This window comes from Papio anubis, chromosome 13 (genome assembly GCF_008728515.1).
Source record: "Papio anubis isolate 15944 chromosome 13, Panubis1.0, whole genome shotgun sequence".
Classification (NCBI taxonomy): domain Eukaryota; kingdom Metazoa; phylum Chordata; class Mammalia; order Primates; family Cercopithecidae; genus Papio; species Papio anubis.
Window position 1 is genome coordinate 92,474,810 of NC_044988.1, and position 21,052 is coordinate 92,495,861.

At 43.5% G+C, this 21,052-nt stretch overlaps 1 protein-coding gene across 11 annotated transcripts in view; it reads left to right on the forward strand.

The window, feature by feature from the left end:
• Nucleotides 1-17,703, forward strand: part of RABGAP1 (RAB GTPase activating protein 1) — a 175,409-nt gene extending 157,706 nt beyond the window's left edge. For 10 of the 11 annotated variants that reach the window (XM_021927168.2, XM_021927166.2, XM_021927171.2 and 7 more), the window contains 7 exons: nucleotides 1,671-1,763; nucleotides 2,193-2,303; nucleotides 10,622-10,726; nucleotides 11,602-11,685; nucleotides 12,365-12,436; nucleotides 14,425-14,622; nucleotides 15,944-17,703. In XM_021927168.2, the coding sequence (XP_021782860.1) occupies nucleotides 1,671-1,763; nucleotides 2,193-2,303; nucleotides 10,622-10,726; nucleotides 11,602-11,685; nucleotides 12,365-12,436; nucleotides 14,425-14,622; nucleotides 15,944-16,066 (786 nt within the window). In that variant the 3' untranslated portion in view covers nucleotides 16,067-17,703. The remainder of the gene's footprint in view (nucleotides 1-1,670; nucleotides 1,764-2,192; nucleotides 2,304-10,621; nucleotides 10,727-11,601; nucleotides 11,686-12,364; nucleotides 12,437-14,424; nucleotides 14,623-15,943) is intronic. The other variant, XM_021927174.1, reaches the window with a different exon arrangement.
• The last annotated feature ends 3,349 nt before the right edge of the window (nucleotides 17,704-21,052 follow it).

Consider the following 21,052-nt stretch of genomic DNA (forward strand, 5'->3'; position numbering starts at 1 on the left):
CCCAGATGGGACACAGTGGTGCAGTCTTGGCTCACTCCATTCTCAACCTCCTGGGCTCCAGGGATCCTCCCACCTCAGCCTCCTGAGTAGCTGGGACTACAGGCACATGCCACCATACCTGGCCAATTTTTGTATTTTTTTGTAGAGACAATCTTGCTGTGTTGCCCAGGCTGGTCTCAAACTCCTGGCCTCAAGTGATCCTTCTGCCTTGGCTTCCCAAAGTGCTGAGATTACAGGTGTGAGCCACTGCACCCAGCCATAATCAGTCTTTAAACTACACACATCTGGTTTTTTTTTAAATCACTTTTCTATTATATCTCATAATTTTTGAAAATGTAATTTTTAAAAATGTCATAGGGAATGGCTAGCTGTTCAAAGGAAGGAAAGATAGTCACCACCCAGCCTGGGCAACATAGCAAAGCTCCATCCCTAGAAAAAAGTAAAAATCAGCCAGGTGTGGTGTTGTGTGCCTGTAGTCCCAGCTCCTTGGGAGGCTGGGGGGGGAGGATCAACTTACCACAGGATGTCAAGGCTGCAGTGAGCTGAGATCACACCACTGCACTCCAGCTTGGGTGATAGAGAGACCCTGTCTCAAAGAGGAAAAAAAAAGGCAGTTACATCTTGAAGGTGTGTTGCCCTTGGTTATAATTTAGTTTGAAGAAGGAGACAGAACCAGCCAGTAAAGAGGGGAAAGCCTGTTTCGTAGAAGGAAAGCCAAGAGAATAAAGGGAGAAAAGATTTTCTAGAAGAAAGCAGAGTGGATTGGTCATGTTAAAGCATGAAAGTCAGGGAGTTTTGAAGTTTAGTTGGGGAGATGTAAGACCACTGGACAGAGTAAAAAGACACCACTGGAGACCTTCAACAGGGTTCTTTCATAGAGAAGTCAGAGCAAAGGCCTGACTTACATTAAGGAGGGGCAGGTCTTGAAGCAACAGAGGCGAAGATCTAGGCCTGTGGTTTGCAATGGTTTGTAAGAAAAGGCTTGAGAGAAAGAGAACAATAATCTGATGGGGTGAGAGGGCATCTAAGCAGAGTAGTCAGCAGAGCTGTGTTTTTAAGGGTAGAGATAATTGTCTATTTGAAAGCAGCACGGAAGGAGGTAGAAGAGAGGAAAGGGAGGGGATAGAGAGGTGCTAGGATAGTGAGGACTTCAGATGGAGTCCAACTGCCAGGGCTCAAATCCCAGATCTCCCAGTCCCTTATTGTGTGACTTTGGTCAAGTTACATAACCAACCTCCTTATACCTCAGTTAACTTGCCTATAAGATGAGGATGAGAATAGCACACTTTGTAGAGGCGTTGTGAGGTCACAGATTTAAAGGATTTAGCAGCAGCACTCATATGTGCTAAATAAAATGGTGGCATTATTATTATTAGGGACAAATAGGACCTAGAACTTGTAGGAGGAGCCATCTGTAGGGTGTTCATTCTAATACTGTCAGTTAAAGCCTTAGGAACCAAACATCTCCAACAGAACTCGAAACACATTGAAAATTTGGGGTCCTGGGCTTATACCCTATTCAGATGATTTCCCTCCAAAAAAATAGGAAATACCACGTCCATAATGACTGAGATTGCCCAGGCCACCAGAAGTCTTCGTCTTCAGTGCAGGCACTGAAGCACCTACTACTTTCTAATACTTCTTAATTTACCCTATGATTTATCCTACAGATTAGTCAGAAGAAGTTGAAAAAATACGAGAAAGAGTATCACACCATGAGGGAACAGCAGGCCCAGCAAGAAGACCCCATCGAGCGATTTGAGGTTTGTTTGCTTATGGCCTACGTGTGAGGAGCTCCCAGGCTTTCATTTCCTATGATTGTGCCTGTAACTAGCTTCATTGAGTCCTTTTTAAAATTCAGTTCCTCTGTAGGTTCAAGTTTTAGTTTGAGTTTGCAAATTAGCAAGCAAGATCTGTTTTTGTTTCAAACCAGCTTCCTGGTTTGTTATAGTTCAGTGGCTTTTCGTCACGGTTAGTAAATAGTAGCTGCTTGACAAGGTCACTTGAATCAGTTAAGTATTTCTTTATGGAGCTAGAAAATAAGTAATTGTTGATTTGGAAGCACATGAGGTCCAGCCATTTATCTTATTGTTTCCATAGGACTTAGAAATATATTTTGAGGTTTAGCCCTGAGAAATGACATTTCCATCTGATTTTTATGTGTCTATAACTGGTTTCTTTCTACTCTTCAGCGGGAGAATAGGCGTCTACAAGAAGCTAACATGAGATTGGAACAGGAAAATGATGACTTAGCCCATGAGCTGGTGACCAGCAAGATTGCACTACGGAAGGACCTGGATAACGTAAGTCCAACGGGTCTGAAGGGAAAGACTGCACTGAGACACTTGACTTTTCCCCTCAAGAGATCCTGGAATTTTGGTATTCCTTATTCTAGCCACCTGTAAAGTTTCCCTCTTGTGATACAACTTGCTTGTCAGTGTCACTTCCCTCCTTTCCTTCAGGAATTATCTGTTGTCTCACAAAGCTCTCCTTACCACCTTCTTTTCTCATTGTGCACATAATCCTTGAGCTCCTTTCCCAAACATCATTTGATTAAGAGACTTTGTGGTTAATTCTTACATTACTATAATTGGCAGGAGCATTTAATCATCATAATTACCTTAACCTCCCCGCTCAGACAAGAGATTTTGTTATCCTACATATTTTGTGCCTGTTGAAAAGGCATTGCCAGTTGGAATGCAGCTCAGTACCTCAGCAACTTACAGTTTTATCAGGAGTTTCTGTTGACAGATGTTTCATTTTTCTTTGCTTCTCCTAATCTTAACAATTTTGGAATGATGTCTTTTCTGGCAGAAACCCTTTACTATTTTCTGTACTACAAACTAACCTTAGAAGAAATGGTATAATCTCTCGATCATGGTTTAGGTCAGAAGTTGGCAAACATTTTCTGTAAAGGGATGGATAATAAGTGTTTGAGGCTTGTTGCCCTACAGTCTCCATTGCTGCTACTTAGCAAAAGCAGACATAGATGATATGCAAATGAATGAGCATGTCTGTATTGCAATTAAAAGCTTTATTTACAAAAATAGGTGACAGGCTGGATTTGACCCTTGGACTGTAGTTTGCCACCCCTTTAGATTTCCCTGCCAGGCTCCTAGGATTACCTTTTTGCTCGTTGGTTTCCTAAAGTTCCAGGGATGGGCTCAGGCTGTTGAGGATTTTTATGGGGGTCTTACATTATATGCACTGAAATAGGGTCCATGAATTTCAGGATGTCCTTGACATCCACCAGAAGCGTAGGAACATTTTGTGTACTCATGCATTTCCTTGAAAGGCTGTGCTTTTGTTTAGTTCTCCTAGGTAGAAAGACTATGGTTTCATCAGATTCTCAAAGTGGTTAACAGGCGAGATAGAGCCCACAGTATCTACCAGTTCAGAAAATGTAGGATAGACCTGGATACTAATGCCAACTACTCTACTTTCAGCTTACTTTGGACACCCTGTAAAATGAGGGGTGGTAGAATAATAGCTATGTCACAGGGTATAGAGAGAATTACATAATTAGATGTATACGAAAGCATCATAAAAAAATCAGGCACAGGCAATGTTAGCTCCCTCTGCTTGTCTGCTTGTCATCTACAAATAACTGAATTTAACAGGGAAGGCTCCTCTTTGCAGTTTTTGCAGGGAGAATGTTTCAAGGTCATTAGCCCTCAATGACCAGAACCTGAGCTCTTTTGACGGCTTTTTGGCTTACCACAGTCTGCTTATCAGGGTTGAGTTTCCTCCTTACGGTGCAAATTCCCAGCATATCCTCTGTTCCTCTTTGTAGAAACACTATATGGGTCATTCGCTCCCTGTTCGGGTATTTCTGCCTAGTGAGTGGAGGGAGGCAGGTGTACATGGAGCAGGGACTACTGAGGCAGGGCCAGAGGTGTGCGCCTAACACAGCCCTCAAAGCAGCTGTGGGTCATGCAGAAAGGAGAAAAGAAAGGAAAAGAAAAAAATACGGGTCTTGAACAGGAGCCTTTGTGTCCTACAATGAAATTAAGAGGCAGCTTAGGCCAAAATTCCAGGTGGATTTTTAGTTTGAGCTGTTGCATTTTCCAGTCTAACAGGCCCAGTATTAACAGTGACACCCACTAGTGAGTCATAGACTACTTATGTTCTTAAAACCTGCCCCTAAACAATATAAACCCTTTTTCAAGTCGTCTTATCCTGACACAGTAGTCAGAGAACTAGGTTTCATTCCTGATATTAGGAGTGCAAAATAATAAGAATTATAATATTAGCTCCCATTTACTGATGATTTGTGGTGCCAGGCACTATGATAAACATTTTACTAAACTTTCATCTCTCTCACCGTTACCTCAGCCTTGAGAGAACAGTAATGTACGTTCCATTTATGGATGAGGATTTTTTTTTTAGCAGCTATAAAACTTGAGATTCAGTTGAAGGCACCCAGGAAGAAGCAGAGCCAGGCCCATGGAACTGGAATGTCCAGGGTTTTTTTGTTTTTTTTTTTTTTTAACAGTGCCACCCTGTTTCCACAGTACATATGGGACAAGGAGCTATGAATCAATGTCATAACCATATCAAAAACATGAGGACCAAGGTTTGTGACAGAAGGGCTAACATTTCTTGAGCACTTACCAAGTGCTAGGCACTGTTCTAGGTGCTTTCTATATATTATCAAATCCTCAGAGTAGCCCATGTTGTGGTAGGGATATAATTATGATCCCCATTTTACTGATGAGGAAACTGAAGCAAAAAGAGGTTAAATATCCCACACAGATCACCCAGCTACTGGCCAAGCCCTCAAATTGAAGGCCTGACACCAGAGCTCACCCTCCTACGCAGGCAGCAGGGCTCAGGAGCGTCACACCAGGGCCCATCCTGCAGTCATCTAAAATGCTGCAGAGACACACCTTTCTCACACTCACTTTCCCTTCCCAAGTTAGACTTCTCTCTATAGTTTCTTGTGAATCGTCACTGAAAATCAGCCAGATTCTTCCTCACTGAAGGGAGGATTGTGGGGCCCTTTCATTATATTTTTACTTTAGGGACTTAGGTTTTTGAAAGAACTTCATTCCTTTGAGCTCTTTCCTTCCTGCATCTCAGAGAAAAGCTCTGGTGTGAGGCTTTAAAATTTCCATAGCCCTCTTGTATTTTCGGTTAATTATACATCACTTTTGTTATTCATCACCTGTCACTTTTGCTGTTCTTCACACAGCAGCTGTGGAGAAATTCCATGACAGCCACTTAATTCCTAGGTGACCCCAATCATGACTGTACCTGACACTGGTGCTGAAAGGATGAGGGGAACCTATAGAAGGTCCCTGCAGAGCTGATAGGACCATGTCCAAGTCCCCTCTAGCAGGGTCACTCCTCTGTGTTGAGACAGATGTGGGAGTGAAGGAAACTGGCTGGTGAGCCCACCTGCTGTCCAGCAGGATGTGAACTCTGGTATGGCTGCTTATTAGTTCTGTGACATTTTGCAGATTGCTGAACTTGCCCCATTGAGTTAACTTGGCCCCTTTATTAAAAATCAATTGACCCTAAATTTGCAGGTTCACTTCTTGATTCTGTCTGCTCCATCTATTTGTGTGTCTATCCTTAAGTCAATACCACACTGTCTTGCTTACTGTAGCTTTATAATAAATCTTAAAATCAGTTCATGTGAGTTCTCTGACTTTGTTGTTCTTTGCATTTCTGTATCAGTGTTAGAATCAGCTTGTCAACTTCTAGAAATAAAAGCGTCTGGCTTTTGAGTGAGGTTCATGGAATCTGTAAATCAGTTTGGGGAGAATTGACATCTGAACAACAATTGAGGCTTTCAATCCAGAACATGTTAAATTTTTCATTTATTAAGGTCTTTTTCAGTTTCTCTCAGCAGCAATGTTTTTTAGTGTTCAATTTACAAGACATGCACGTTTTAATCTATTGTAAAGTGGTATTGTTTTTTAAATTTCATTTTCCAGTTGTGTATTGCTAGTCTCTAGAGATGCAACTGGTTTTTGTGTTGTGACCTTGTATCCTGTGACCTTGTAAAAACTCATTTGTTAGTCTGGCAACTTTTAAACATATTTTTTGGGATTTTCCACATATATAATCATATCATCTCTGAATACAGTTTTTCTTCCTTTCATATTTATCTGCCTCTCTTTTTCTTGTCTCACTGCACTGACTAGCATCTTCAGAACGATGCTGAATGGTGAGAGTGGACATCATTGCCTGGTTCCAGACATTAGCTGTAGGTTTTTCATAGAGTAGGTTGAAGAAATAAATTCTCCTCTGTTCCTGTTTGCTGAGAGTTTTTGTCATGAATGGGTGTTGAATTTTGTCACATGCTTTTCCTGTGTCTGTTGAGAGAATCATTTGGTACTTCTCCTTAATTCTATTTAATATAGTGAAATAAATTCACTTTTCAATGTAAACCAACCTTGTATTCCTAGGATAAACTCCAGTTGGGGTTTCTATTTTTTATTAAAGATTTTAATTTTTATTAAATATTTATATGTTCATAAGGAATATTTGGAGTTTTCTTTAATATTTTTGTCTGGTTTTGTCATTGGGGAATGCTGGCCTCATAAAATGAAGTGAGAAGTGTTCCCTCCTGCTTTCTTGAGGACTTTATGTATGATTGTTCTTTAATTAAATCTTTAGTTCCCTAGTGAAGTCATGCAGACCTGAAATTTTCTTTGCAGGAAATTAATTGTGAATTCTTTTTCTTTCTAGATATGGAGCGATGCAAATTTTCTAATTTTTTGTGTGTCTGTTTTTATAATTTGTGTCTTTCAAGTAATTTATCCATTTCATCTTAAGTCTGTTGATATAAGGTTGTGTGTATTTCCTTATTCTCTTAATGTTTGTAAGATCTGTAGAGATGTTTCATTTTCATTCCTGATGTATGTCATTTCTTTTTCCCACTTTGACATAACCAGCCTAGCTAGAAGTTTATCAATTGTTTTGATCTTTTCAAAAGCCAGCTTTAGCCTGGGCAACATGGCAAAAATTAGCTGGCTGTAGTGTCACGTGCCTATATTCCCAGCTACATCGGAGGCTTAGGTGAGAGGATCACTTGAACCCAGGAGGCAAGGGCTGCAGTAAACCGAGATAATGCCACTGCACTCAGCCTGGGTGACAGAGTGAAACGTTGTCTCAAAAAGAAAAAAAAGCCAACTTTTGGTTTTATTGAGTTTTCTCTGTTGTCCTGTTTCATTGATTTCTGCTTTTACTTTCTTTGGGTTTCATTTGCTCTTTTTCTGGCTTCTTAAAGAGGAAGCTTGAATAACTCCGGACCTTCTTTTCTAAAATAAGCATTTAAAGTTATTAATCTCAGCCAGGCACAATGGCTCATTCCTGTAATCCTAGCACTTTGGAGGCCAAAGCAGGAAGATTGCTTGAGCCCAAGAGTTTGAGACCAGCCTGGGCAATATAGCAAGACTTCGTCTCTACAAAAAAATTTTGAAAAATAGCTGAGCATGGTGACGCATGCCTGTAGTGCCAGCTACTTGGGAGGCTGAGATGGGAGTATTGTTTGAGCCCAGGAGTTCAAGGTTACAGTGAGCTGTGATCGTACCACTGCATTTTAAAAAGCCTGGGCAACAGAATGTAACCCTGTCTCTTTGAAGAAAAAAAAAATCATAAATCTCCATGTAAGCACTATTTTCAGCTGCATTCCACATACTCTGATGTGTTGTGCTTTTATTTTCATTCAGTTCTTGTGATTTATTCTTTCACTTATACAAGTTTATTAGTAGTATGTAATTTAATTTCCAACTATTGTTTTTCCCAGAAACTTTTCTGTTGTTTATTTTTCATTTAATTCTGTTGTGATCAGAGATTATATCCTGCCTGATTTTAATCCTTTTAAAATATACCGTTATTTATTTTATGGCTTATCATATAATCAGTTTGGGTGAATGTACCACATACACTTGGAAAGTATATATGTTCTATTGTGAGTGGAGTGTACTGTGTCAGTTAGGCCAAATTGGTTGATAGTGTTCAAGTCTTACATAGAACGACTTGATTTTCTCTGGTGGTTCTGTCGCTTACTGAGAGAGCGCAGTGGAAGTTTCTGTGACTCTAATTGTGCATTTTTCTTTTTCTCCTTTTAGTTACGTAGGGATTTGTTTCATGTAATTTGAATTTCTGCATACATTTTGGATTGTTAACACTTTCTTAATGGAGTGACTCTTTTATCATTATGAAGTGTCCCTCTTTGTCCTTGGTAATATCCTTTGTCCTGAAATCTGCTATATCTGACATTTTTATAGCCAGTCCAGATTTCATGGTATTGTGTGGTATGTACATCTTTTTCCATCCTTTTACTTTTAACATGTCTGTGTCTTTATATATATAAAATGGGTTTTTGTTTTGTCCAAATGATCATTTGTTTTCTATTTGTCCTCTTTGCATTTTTTTTCTCTTTATTCTTTGGTTTAATTGGGTATTTTCATTATTTCATTTTATCTCCTGTGTTGCCTGATAAGCTATTCTAGAGCTTCCTCTTCTCCAGAGCTCTGTCCCATGCCTTCCAGCCACCCTGACTTCCTGTCTCCTTAACCCTTTGAGGCTCTCATGCTCTGCTTGGAACCTAAGCAGAAAGTCAGGGTGAAAGCAGGACCTTGTTTTCTTCCTTCCAGAAACCTCAGTTCTGCATTTATTGTTCTCAGTGTCCGAAAATAGCTGTTTCATATGTTTTATCCAGTTTTCTGTTTATAGTAGGAGGATAAACTTGCTCCCTGTTAATCCTTCATGACTAGAAGTCTGGATTTATGTTTATTGTGACGAGATGCCCTCTCCTCATATGCTGATGTAAATAGAATGTGCAGTGGGTATGGTGCCGTTAGAGGACCCTGGTTGGGTCAGGCCAGTATCCTCTGTGCACCTTCCCATTGGCATGACCTTGAGAGTCAGCTTTAGGAGTGGTGGCGCAAATGCTGGGCTCAATGTCAGAAGACTTGGTTTCAGATTCCAGCTATGCCACATGCTAGTGAGAGCTTGGGGAAATCACTTCCCCGCCTAACTGCTTTATAAACTGGGGAGTTGGGGTGGGCAGGGAAGATTGTTGTGTTAGAAGACCCATTTCATCAGCAGGCTCCTCCATACTCCTCAGAATCAGTCTTAGTATGAATCATCATCTACCAAGGTAGTGATGATAAGTAAAGGACAGAACATAAGTGTGTAGCACATGCTTCAATGTAATGCTCAAAAGATGTTAACCGAGTCCAAGCGAGAGAGGATAGGTTGTTCTGTTGGTTAAAGTAAAATAGAATCTTTAACAGGACTTCATTCTCCTTACTAGTTATTTTCCCTGTTGTTTGAGTCTCTTCATTTCCTTTTTTGATTGCTTCTTGGGTTTGAGCTAAAGGAGGAGATGATAAGCTACTCCCCATGAAGGACATAACTGCAGGGCCACATTTAATTGCATGCATTTGCAATTTACCAGTAATTAATGGCCTTTTGAATCTGTATATCATGCCATTCTCAGTTCCCCCCTATTTTTCTCTCTCTTTTGAGATGGAGTCTCGCACTGTTGCCCAGGCTGGAGTGCAATGGCGCAATCTCAGCTCACTGCAACCTCCGCCTCCTGGGTTCAAGCGATTTTCCTGCCCTAGCCTCCCGAGTAGCTGGGATTACAGGCGCCTCTACCACGCCCAGCTAATTTTTTGTATATTTTTAGTAGAGACAGGGTTTCACTATGTTGGCTGGGCTTTTCTCAAATTCCTGACCTTGTGATCTGCCCACCTCGGCCTCCCAAGGTGCTGGGATTACAGGCGTGAGCCACCGCGCCTGGCCCAGTTCCCCATTTAAGGACCCAGCTCTCTGGAACCTGTTTCTTCCAAAGAAGATACAGGAAAGGAAGTAGAGTATAGTGGAAAACTCAGTGGCCCAGTTACACTACTTTAGGTGATGTCAGAATTTCAGGGAAATCCTATCCACATCAGGAGCCCAGCAGAGACCCTCTGTATTTAGTCCTTGAGTCTTCTCTAATATGGTATAGTCAGTCATCCTTGGAGTGACCAGCACCAGGAACTCGTATGTCAGGCAAAAGTATATCATTTTCACTAGGACACACAGTTACACCCACTAGACCTTTGCATGCTTTAGAAAAAGACAGGTGGAGAGTGGCCATTAAAGATAAGAAAAAGTGCCAGGAAAGGGACTGCCTCCTTTATCAGGTAATAACAAGAAAAATGCCAGACGGGTTGGATGAAGCAGAGGAAACACAGTTTGGAGGAAGAAAACCAGTTTATTAATAATAATGACGGCTACCTTTTATTGGTATTTACTGTATTCCAGGCACTGTGCTGAATGCTTTTCATGCCTTATCCCTCAGATGAAGAGCTGGAAGCTTAGAGAGGGTCTCAATGACTTGTCCAAGTGGCACATGGTCAGTGAACAATGGGCATTGAGCCCAGGCTGTGATGCCAGAGGCTAAGCTCCTAACTACTGCCCTGTACTACCTCTGAGCAAGAGACTGGGACAGGTATTTAGGCATGAGTGTATTCTCATTGTGACCCTGGGGATATAATTTCCCCTCTCTGAATCAGAGTTTCCCCATCATCTTAAAATGGGATTATGCTAAGTAATGTAAACCCTTTGCAGTTCCCAATTCTTGTTTTGTGATAGCATGTCTTAAATGTTTCAGGCTGAGGAAAAGGCAGATGCTCTGAATAAGGAGCTGCTGATGACCAAACAGAAGTTGATTGATGCAGAAGAAGAGAAAAGACGGCTGGAAGAAGAGTCTGCTCAGGTAAGGGAACTCTCCCACATTCCTGTCTCGCAAATGCTTGAGAATTGGGAGTTCAGCTGGTGGCTTCCTGTTGGCACTAGAAAACCTGGAGACATCTGGCTTCAGTTTCTCTCCAAAGACCTTTTTTTTTTCCTACTATGTAAAATCCAATGGTTCCTAATTAAAGCCTAGGAGGAGACAGTGGGTTGAGGCCCATCCTTTGTTGGGGCAGGCGAATTTCTGTGTATCGGCATCTGAGTGTAACAATGAAGAGGGGGTAGAATTTCTGCAGAAGGAAAGCACACATCATATGATGCCTGGCTCTTTCCCTACTTGTCCTCTGCTGTCTCCCTCGTAGAGCAAGCTTGGGAAGTCTTGTTCTGAGCCAGTGCTCCATAGTCATTGGAGACACAGAGCTGCAGGCATGAGAAGAGCTCTGGGTGCTGTGCGCCCAGGAGCAACCCCCTCCCCTGTCGCACCTGGTCCTCCAGGAGGCAAGACTGGCTGGGGTGAGAGACTGCAAAGCCCTTTCTACAGAAACCACGAGATGCTGAAAACCCGCAGTCCTCTTATGAGCTCTTTGGTTTGTGCCTGGTTTGTGCTGCCGTCTCAGTGAAGGTCCACAGGTTGGCTTGTACTGGCAGGGAAGACCTTCAGCAGAAGCCTCAATCTGAAATGGGGTCTGACGTTTTTGGAAGTTTTAACTGTTCTCTCCCTCTCCTGCATCAGGAACAGGGGATTAGTGCTGCCAAGATTGAAGGAAGAAAGTAGCTGAATTAGAGGACTTCCAGGGTTTGGTTCAGCACTTTTTGGGTAGCCTAGCACTAAGCGATTGGTGACAGAACTTCCTTTTTTTTTATGTTAACATAGTCACTTTTGCCTTTTTATGTGTGCAGTTAAAAGAAATGTGCCGTCGGGAACTTGACAAGGCAGAATCTGAGATTAAAAAAAACAGTTCTATCATTGGTGACTATAAGCAGGTAAGTTCCAGTACCCTGGGACTGGGCTGTGTAATCTGGAAGCCTGTAGTCGGGAAAAAATGTATACCAACCCCCCACCCCCAAACCCAAATGCAAGCACTCTGGTTTCCTATCCTGGCTCTGCCCCTTGCATTGACAAGTGGCTTCACTTATTCTCAGTTGTAAAAGAAGGAAAATCATCCATGTCTGGGAAGGTTGTTACGAGGATTTAAAAAGACCATGTTTGTAGAGTGCCTGGCAGTGCTCAGCACAGAGTAGGTCCTTAAAACCACAGTATGTTTTGGTGTGTATTTCAGATTCAGAATTATGAACTTTTGTTTATGTGTAGTTTTAAACCAGTTCTCTCCCTGACTGGTTGAGTTTTAAGAACATAACAAATGGTCATTTTCCCTCCTACACTAGGATCTCATGCTAGCTTATGAGTCTGGCAGGTGTTCAGAAACCATTGGCCATTGAGTGTGGTGCTGCTTGGTTTCTGCAAGTCCTAGGCCAGTGAATGCAGAGGCGGCATAGCTAGAAGAACCCCTACTTATCCAGCAACTTCATATCCCCTCTTGAGTGGTAGCAGCCTATTTGCTACTATGTTAATTCCAATTTACATATTCCAGCTTCCACTACAGAATTTATGCAAATGATTACAGTTGCTCAAGAGATTATTGTTTTATATTTGTTTCTTTAGATTTGTTCTCAGTTGAGTGAAAGACTGGAGAAGCAGCAGACAGCCAATAAGGTGGAAATTGAGAAAATTCGGGTAAGACTTCTCTTTACCTAAAAGATTTTATACCACCTACTTCATTTTATGGCTGTATAAACAGGTTTTGGGAGGAGGCAGTTGATTTCAAAAGAGAGAGAATCTAAGCAATAAGGCACCTGTCTCAGGTCCTGGCTCTATAGTTAACAACTAACATTATGCCTGTTTTCTCTGGAAGGGTGTACAGATGAAATTAAACAAGCTCTAGCTTTAGCTCTCAACGTGCAAGTGCCCCCACGATTTCCAAATGTTGTCTGTAAGGCAGTCGGTGTCAGCAGTGTGATGCTGAGGAGAGGGAGTCATGCAAGTGACAGGTCTTGCTTGAGGTGGTCGGAGTGCAGAGGTCAGAACCATGTGCTGTGGCTTGTCACTCTCCAGTGTTGTTCTGAGTTCATGCCTTCTGCTGTAGCACATCCAAGTACAATGAGGACCTTAGTTTATTTATTTTTTTTATTTTTAGAGACAGGGTCTCACTGTGTTGCCCAGGCTGGCCTTGAAATCCTGGGCTCAAGTGAAATCCCTACCTCAGCCTGAGCTGCTGGACTCCAGGTGGGCACCATTGTGCCCAGTTTAGAACTTTAATTGTTTAATGTTTTGTTGGCAGCTTAGGAGCTTTTATAATGTGGTGCTTTCTTTCTTTAAGCTCTACCTATATTACAGTACTTGTCAGATTTTACTAAGATAAGCAATTTACTGAAAGGTACCTAACTAACATATTTACAGCTCAGAGGACAGGAACTTGGGTAGGTTCTGTGCTCATGGCCATGTTTGCGCAAAGCAACATTATACCTAGAGCAAGATGACACTGGCCTTCGTCATAATTAATGTTTAACCAGATCTGTTTTTGTGTGTTTTTTTGTTTGTTTTGAGACGGAGTCTTACTCTTGTCACCTAGGCTAGAGTGCAGTGGTGCCATCTCGGCTCACTGCAACCTCTGCCTCCTGGGTTCAAGCTGTTCTCCTGCCTCGCCTCCCAGCTAGCTGGGATTACAGGCTTGTGCCACCACGCCAGCTAATTTTTGTATTTTTAGTAGAGACAGGGTTTCACCATCTTGGCCAGGCTGGTCTTGAACTCCTGACCTCGTGATCCACCCGCCTTGGCCTCCCAGAGTGCTGGGATTACAGCTGTGAGCCACCATGCTGGCTATCCAGATCTGGTTTTTAAATATAACTTATTTTCTGATTCTAAAACTTTAATATTCTTGCAGAAAATTTGGAAGAGTAAATAAGGGAAAAAAGCCCTTATGATCCATTTTCCACATATAACATCATTATTAACACTGTGGTGTGTATTCTTTCAATCTTTGTTCTGTGTTTAACATATAAAATTTCATTCATTCTAAGATAAGCATTTTTTTTCACATTTAAATATCTTTGAAAGTGGGATGTTTTATAATTGGCTTTTTGTGGTTTAATTGGCAGAATGTTTTCTTAGAGGAACATAAAATGACATTTCTTATAGTTAATGGCATCTTATTTTGATGAAATGTGGAATACATTTTATTTGTAATCATAGTTTATGTACATTTTTGTGTTCTATTTCAACCACTATGCATCCATTTTCCAATGTTATAAAAAGTTCCTCAAAAACCTTTTAGAGGCGGTGTACTTCCTTGTATAAATATAGCACAGTATATTTAATATTTAATTGTTTTGAATAGTTTATCCGCTGCTTTTTTGCCTGTCTCCAGTTCTATAGTGAAAATTTTGTACATAAATTTTTATCTAGTTACAGCTTCATTTTTCACCCTGGGTTCCTAGAAGTGAGATTACTGAATTAAGACAATGGTATTTTTATTATTTTTGGTATATAATACCAAGTGGCTTTTCCAGTAGGTTATCTGCTAGTTTACAAAGAGCACAGGTTTTCAGAAACTGTAGTGCTCAACAGAGAAGCCGTCTCTTGGCATCCCCCAAAGGGGATGCTCACACCATCCCAAAGGGCCAGTTCCTCTTCTTTGCATCTTCACATCTAACATTCAATTTCAGCAAAAAGTGGATGACTGTGAGCGGTGCCGGGAATTTTTCAACAAAGAAGGGCGTGTAAAAGGCATAAGCTCAACCAAGGAGGTTTTAGATGAGGACACAGATGAAGAGAAAGAGACGCTCAAGAACCAGCTGAGAGAGATGGAGCTAGAACTGGCACAGACCAAACTCCAGCTGGTGGAGGCCGAGTGTAAGATACAGGTAACAGCAGCCGAGCTCAGACACGTGCCTGCGGGCTGAGTTTCCTGATGTGGACTAGAAACCCCAGAAATTATCTTTATGGTTTGGGTTTTTCCCTACCTTCTAAACTTTGATCACAGTTGTCATGAAAAGAAATACAGGACTTGTTATTGGCCAGTGGATGTCTCATCAGTATTTGCCCTGTCTTGAGGATTTTCACTTTGTCATATTGAGAATGGTACACAGAGCTTGGAATCTTTTGATGGGATGAGAAGACAGTGCTTTAGAAACACAGCTGTACCACTGAACTGTTTGACCTTGGGTTAGTAACCTCCCTACATCTCAGGATCCTTATCTACAAATGGAAATGATGAGTCCCTATCTGATGGGTTGGTTTAAGGACTAAGTAAGATAGTGTGCACAAATGGCTTGGCAGAATGCTGGGGGCTTTATAAATGCAAGCTTTTATTGTTCCAGTTCCCACCACTTAACTAGCTTCGTGACTGTGAATATGCTACCTGTCTGAACCTCCTTTCCTGATAAAGAAGTTAGGGCTTGTTTTGGTCATCTTTATATGCGTTGGTAGGTCCACCAGCACCTCTAAACCCTAAGCACTGTTTATGGACAGAACAAGTTCAGGATAAAAGCTTTAGGGCTGATTCTCCCTCACTGCACACATTCACTGGGCATCTGCTCTTTGGCAGGCCCTGTTATAGGTCTGGGACTGCAAAGCTAACACCTGGTAGTGTGACTACCCAGAATAATCAGGAAAGGCATCACCAAAGCAGCAGTAGCTGTGCTGTGATCAAAGAATGCACAGGGATTGTAGCTACAGGAGAGGGAGAACAGTGGCAATTCCAGGCAGAGGGAGTGGCATGTTCACAGCACAAGGAGGAGAGTGGCTGCCCAGGAAGGAGCCTCAGGAGTTCTTCCCTTGCAGTAGGGGACGGAGGTGGCGCTAAGGCTGGAAGAGAGTGTGTGGATCCAGATTGCGAAGCATTTCAAACGCCATGCTAGGGAGTTTAAAGATTTTTGCCGAAATGAAATTATGTCATCAGAAGTAGAGCATTAGCTGTCTGCCTGGTGTGCATTAGGTGGACAGAAGAGGGAGACATAGAAAGTAGAAGACTGTTTTAATAAATAGACCAGGCAAGAAATTAGATCCTAACTAAAAACTCCCAAATCTTTAGGCATCCGAGGCATTTCAAGCCAGTTTGAGACAGGGAATTTCCCAAGGCCTCTCCAGAGTAAACAGACTACATTCTTGTCTTGGCTCTCCTCTGGGGAGCCAATGTCATTGACACCAAGCCCAGCATCCTCATGCGCACTGTTCCTCTTGCAGGACTTGGAGCACCATTTAGGGCTTGCCCTCAACGAGGTGCAGGCAGCCAAGAAGACGTGGTTTAACCGAACACTGAGCTCCATAAAGACAGCAACCGGGGTTCAAGGGAAAGAGACTTGCTGAGAGCAGCTGCCGCCTCCCGACACCTTCAGAAAACATGACACCTTTTGTTGCCTTCTTTGGCCAGATGTGTGATTCTGTGACTTGTCCTAGGACCAGAATGTACCTAAGTCAGATCCATAGACGCATGTTGGTAGGTCACTGGACCAGAGCTCATGAAGCAGGCAACTTCTGGGGTAAGACTACTGATACTAACAGGCCTGCTAGCTCAGCCGATGCTCTGGACACTCTAGAAATCACTCCTCAGTGTGACCTTCCAGGCCTCTTCCCCATGTAGGTCAACACCTCACCCAGCCTGAAGGCTGAGTTTACATGATCAGAGTTAGGGGATCCTTCAGTCTGTTTTTTTTTTCTTTTTCTAAACCTTTTTTTTTTTTTTTAATATACATATTATATATATATATATATTGTGGGGGTGGGGCAGGGGATCAGAGATTCAAATAATTCTTTTCTGCTTCAATGCCAGCAGAAGGTCCCCCAGGTAGACATGGAGAAGCACTTTGTTTTAAATAGGAGGGTTTCATAGTTGCATCTGAAGGCACCTGGTTCTGTTAAACTGTATCATGCGCAGGTTTTGGGTTTGGCATTATTCATGTTTCTGATCAATTCTATGCAACTCTCATAGTTCCTGTTATTTTTTAGCATTAGCTGCCAAATGACTTCAAAAGGCGGGGGTGGGTGACTTGACTGTGAGACTGGATTATAACATGGACAAATCTTATTTTGCTTAACGTGTCGTGTGTGTGTGTGTGTGTGTGTGTATGTGTGTGTATATATATAAATATCTTTCCCAATATGCCCAGTTGACAGTGTTTAAATTCCAGACTAGGACTGCCGATCTGCACAATTTTATTATGTGGTTATTTGAGCACTTAATTTCACTCAAGGTTCATTGGGCTCTGCTCTGCTCTCCTCCCTGCCATTGCGGGAGCTGTGGACAGAGCTCCCTCACTTCAAGATTCCTAGTGTTTTTGCACAACAGGTTGTCCAAGCGAGAAAGACTGAGCTGCGTGTCTGTAAATGTCTGCGCAGGGTGCACATGCTGCAAGGTCTCCATCCTGCGGGCCTGTCCCTCCCAGATGGGCTGGGCCTTTGGGCCCTCCTCAGAGTATGCCTGGGTGCAAACCTCACTGTTCAGATGGGCTGCAAGTTCTCACTTCAAAGCTATGGAATGGAGATTTTAGCACCTTTAAAAAAAAAAAAACTTTGACTTCTAATTTATATAGTGATATGCTGACAGGCTGACACGCAGATGGTTTTGTCCTCTTCTCTGCGTTCAGTGTTGAGGTGGCTGCTTACAAGAGGCACTGGTTTTGTATATAAAGACACTCGGGTTGTTTTGTAGCTCTTTTTCTTATTGGCTGTACTAACGCTTGCTGAGGTTATCTGTAATAAAGGAGGTAACAAGTGGCAACCCCCTCCCCACCAACCATCCCCTTTGCTGCTTTCTGTGTCTTTCTTGTTCAGTTACCAAAATGGCTGTAAGCCTATCTAATGCTAGGTGTGTGGACATTGTGCTAGGGTAGTTTCAGTGTGTCAACTTTATGAACTGAAATATAAACCAGTAAAATTGTATTACTGTTTCTTTTGTTGGTTTTATTTTAACAGCATATTCATTAAATATTTTGGTACAAACAGCATTGCTTTGTAAAAACCAGTTTGATCATCATGTGCTCCTGTCGCCTCCCCTTCTCCCCCGTCCCCTTCTCCCCCCGTGTCCCCTTCTTCCCCCCCTCCCCTCCTCCCCCCCATCCCCTTCTTCCCCCCATCCCCTGCACACAGAAGCAGAGTCAGAGAAGACCACTGTGTGTGCTGTCAGAGAGGCATGTGTGAGTGCGAGGCAGCCCCTCACCCACCTGTTCAGATGTATGGAGTGGTAGGGTGTGGCGGGCCACATGGGGCAAGATGACTGATGCCTCTGTGTTTATGATGAACGTTGCCCCTCTGAGAAATAATGTGCTGCAGTAGCAGGGATAAGGGATACTTGGTGTTTTTGAGGCTTAAGGAAGCCTTACGGGAGGTAAGGGTCAAATTAGACCTTCAAAGGCAAAAGCATCTCACCAAGCAGAGATGGAAGAGGGAATTCCAGGGCCAGAATGTGCACGTGCAGGGGAAATAGCTGAAGAGTAGAAAGGCAGACTGAGCACCTGGGGGACAGGTGTGGTCTGCTAAAAGCTTTAGGGAAAGCAGTGACATGGAGTTATATCTTCAGAGCCTCTTTCTTCCCACTGCTTGTCCTCCACATCCCTGCACCATACAGATGAGGCTCCCAGGCCTTCTGCTGCCCCTCTTTACCACCTCAACCCCCTTCTCCATAGCAGGAAGAAGAATGATGCTTCCCTAATCTTATGGTTCCCCCTCCCCGCTTGACCTGCCCTCCAGGACCCCACTTATGCCTAGCCTTTAAGTGGATGCAGGCTGAACAGACCATAGCTTCATGCCTGCAAGGAAGGAAGGGAGGGAGGAAGGAAGGGGGGGAAGGGGGAGAAGAGGGAAGGAGGAAGGAGATTAGATAGATGAGAGATAATAGATAAGATGGATAGATGATAGATAGGGATAGAGATATAGATGAGAGAGCAGGTGGGCCCTGCGCTGTCTTTCTCCACTGCAAGGAAACTAGGAAAGTTTCTAGCTTAGGACTCAGCCCCTGGCAGGTACTCTTGCAGAAGCCAGGACTGTGGCTCCAGAGCACAGCTAGGTCCCTTTGATGCTCACAGGCTGCAGGCTGGAGGACATGTTTCTGGGATCCACATTCTGCATCAGCCTGCGCCATGCTTTTCCTGTCACATGGCTTCGATGTTCAGTAGTGTAGGGACTCGGCAGAAATCCTCATCCCTGCAGCTGCGTATTGGCCCAAGAAAAGGAGTCCGTATACTATTCAGTCGTGGCACACAGGCCTAAAACAACTCAGATGAGGGTCCTGCTTTTGGGGAGGTCCCCTGGTTATGTTGAGGCTGAGATTGAGAATAATAATAGTGACACTGTGTGGTAAGTTGTGTACAGGTGTATGGGATTCTGTGGGAAGGTATGTGTAAATGCAGGAGGGACAAAGTGGTAGTGACAGTGTGACTGACAACTAAGGGACCTGCTAGCTAGGTAGAGGAGCAGCAAGAGGACAGCAGCATTTAGGTGGGAAGAACAGTAGTAGTAAAGTCTGCTTGAGATGGGGTGATTGAGAGATGAAACTGGGTAATTAGGTTGCGGCCATGCCAGGGAGTTTGGAGCTGATGAGTCGTCACTGGAGAGTTTTAACCCATTTATGCCAGAGGTTACAAATTTTTTTGTGTGAAAAATCAGACCTTGGCGATGACCTTGAGCAGTAGGATATAACTCCCACAAGCTTAGCATTCCAATAATGGAACACTAGGCATAAATGGGTTAAGCTAACTTGCACTTTGAGCAGTTCCCTGCTGATCCTTTAGAAAGGAAAATTGGGAGAAGACATTAAGGGTGTGAGCAGAGGTGATACATGATAGAATAAGGAATGGAGAACGGAGTCAGTAAAATTTGGTGAGAGTGACGACACACCAGGAAGATACATTTAGCTGTCAGTGTAGAGATCTGAAATAGTCTGGGACTTGCAAGTTGGAGATACTGGCAGTCTGCAGCGGCTCAGTTGGTTAGGCATCTCTAGCACAGGGTTTCTAGAACTCATTGTTGATGATTTGGTTGATTGATACTTTTGTGCTGTAGGGGGTCTGTCCTGTGTAATCCCAGCAGCATCCCTGGCCTCTGTCCACTGGATGCTAGTGCATATACCCCACTCCAACTGGCACAACCAAAAATGTCTTCAGGTATTGCCGAATATTCCCTGAGGGGGCCAAATGATTGAGAACCATTGCTTGAGCAAGCCGAAGCTAGGAGCCCGGAGAGACTGCCTAGGTAATGTACAGCTTAAGCAAGGGCTAGGAGCTGCCATCCAAGGAGCAGGAGGGAAGACATGGAGAATGGAGCACGGACGGCCAGAGAAGAGCAAGAGTACTTTGGGGTGGGGATGAGGGCAGGACTGGAAAAGCTTCATTGGATTTGGGAGCTGGAAGGTTGTTAGGGCAGTGGCCACTACAGTTGAGGTGGGAGGGCAGGAGGCAGAGACAAGCAAGTATAGATTTTAAGAAACCTGGCTATGAGGGAAGTGGGCAAGCAAGGCCAATGGTCAGAGGGGACTATGGCAGGAAGTGCAGTTGTGCTGGGCCACTCAGACTGTGGTTCCAACCTTGGGCACCTGTTGTCTCCTGCTCACGAGGTCAGCAAGCATGCACCGTAGGCTGAGTGGACCTTCTTGGCAGGCCCTGCTGCAAACCAAGCTGATTTCCAGGGCCTTGATAATTCTCAGTGGGGAGGCAGTGGCTCAGACCGAATGCCAAGAGCTATCAGCCCCAAAGTGTCTGCACCTCTTCTGAATTCCAAGTCCCAGGGGCAGGGGTTGAGTAGTGAAAGGGTGAAGAAAAGAGCCACGGGCTACCGGAATAAGCCCAGAACGCAGCTCCCATGTCTGAGCTGCCCCAACAGTTGTGACAAGCAGAGCCTGTGTGGAGGGGGCGCAGCAGGGGCATGGGCCCCTTGGGCCTTGGAGACTCACTTCACTGCTTAGAGATGTGCCTGATTCTGACATTGGGATTTTAATCCTCTTCTAAGATTCATTTGGGGGGTGATGAAAGAACAGGAGAGCTGGAGCAGGCAGACATGAGGACTGGAGCCGCCCAGAAGGGGCACTGACGCACTCCCAGAACAACAGACATGAGTGCTGAGTTCTCTGCCCTCCCCATTTGATAGGTGAAGAGAGATGGGCTCAGAGAGACGGCTGGGATGCTGACTCGTACTTCTGTCAGTAACCACAGGGTGGCTGCTTAAAGATGACCCTGTGGGCTGCAGGTAGGTATAAACTGTCAGCACTATACTGCAAGCCACACACACAGAAACTCAAAAGGGTTCAAGGCCAGGCCATACCCTTGAATGCACATTTCACTTAACCTTCCCGAGTTCTGATCT